The 1,042-nt window shown below is 37.7% G+C and overlaps 1 protein-coding gene across 1 annotated transcript; it reads left to right on the top strand.

Annotated features, from left to right (window-relative positions):
• The first annotated feature begins 233 nt into the window (after nucleotides 1-233).
• Nucleotides 234-839, top strand: LOC142242903 (uncharacterized). The gene has a single exon (XM_075314392.1). It carries the CDS (start codon nucleotides 303-305, stop codon nucleotides 804-806), a length of 504 nt encoding a protein of 167 aa, XP_075170507.1. The 5' UTR covers nucleotides 234-302; the 3' UTR covers nucleotides 807-839.
• Nucleotides 840-1,042: the final 203 nt, after the last annotated feature.

Raw genomic sequence — 1,042 nt, 5'->3', positions numbered from 1 at the left:
CATCTAATTCATGAAGTGTTCTGTGCGATGATGTTTTGTATCCCATGTCAATGGCTTCGGAATTGCGCATAGAACTACAACAATTCCCATATTCTTGTTTTCTTCTTCTTTCCGCCAATATCTCATTGATGGTCAAGAACTTCCCACTTAGAATAGAATTTTACCTGTTCGAATGTATAAATAATGAGTTACTTGATGGAATCTGTTTAGTTCCAATTGGGTATGTTACCCAAAGCTGCGTAAAATTGATTTTTATTTTTGTTTTTAGTTTGCAAAAATTTCGATTTCATTTAAGTGGAAGTATGAAATTGTTTTGGTATTTTGCTCTAATTCTAATTATAGAATTGGCCGTAGTCCAGAGTGTTTGCGGTGAAGAAAAATCTTCAGTGGTTGCGGATAATGCTGATGAACTTAAAACTACTGCTATAGATGAAGCTAAAACTACTACCCTGGAAGATGTGGACTCTGGTGTTGAGGCTACTGGTGATTTGAATCGTGAAACTCGACAATTTGGTCGATTTGGTGGCCGTGGCTTTGGGCGTGGTCGTGGCTTTGGTCGTGGATTCGGTGGTAGATTTGGTGGTAGATTTGGATTTGGTGGTGGAGGGTTTTATAGACCTCGTCCATTCTTTGGTGGTGGTTTCTATAGACCCAGACCATTTTTCGGTGGGGGATTCTATAGACCCAGGCCTTTCTTCGGCGGTGGATTTTACAGACCACCACCTCCACCATTCTTCGGTGGTGGATTTTACAGGCCTCCACCTCCACCATTCTTCGGTCCTCCTCCCCCACCTTTCTTTGGTTAACTCTTATTTTAATTTTAAGATTTGTTTTTTGTTTTCAATGAGTTAAGTTTATAATGTTTTATTAAAAAAAAAAACGAAAAAAAAACGAAAGTGTTTTGTGTTGGCCATTTAGTTTATAATTATGTGAAAATATTTGCAATATCCAGAAGATATAGGCACAAGGACTATAGTCTTTGGCAAATATGCTCTGTATGTCAGAATCGATCCCTACTGATTTTGAAAAAAGAAATAATATT

The sequence above is a fragment of the Haematobia irritans genome, chromosome 1, assembly GCF_050003625.1.
Source record: "Haematobia irritans isolate KBUSLIRL chromosome 1, ASM5000362v1, whole genome shotgun sequence".
In the NCBI taxonomy this organism is placed as follows: domain Eukaryota; kingdom Metazoa; phylum Arthropoda; class Insecta; order Diptera; family Muscidae; genus Haematobia; species Haematobia irritans.
This window is presented reverse-complemented; position numbering and strand designations above follow the sequence as displayed.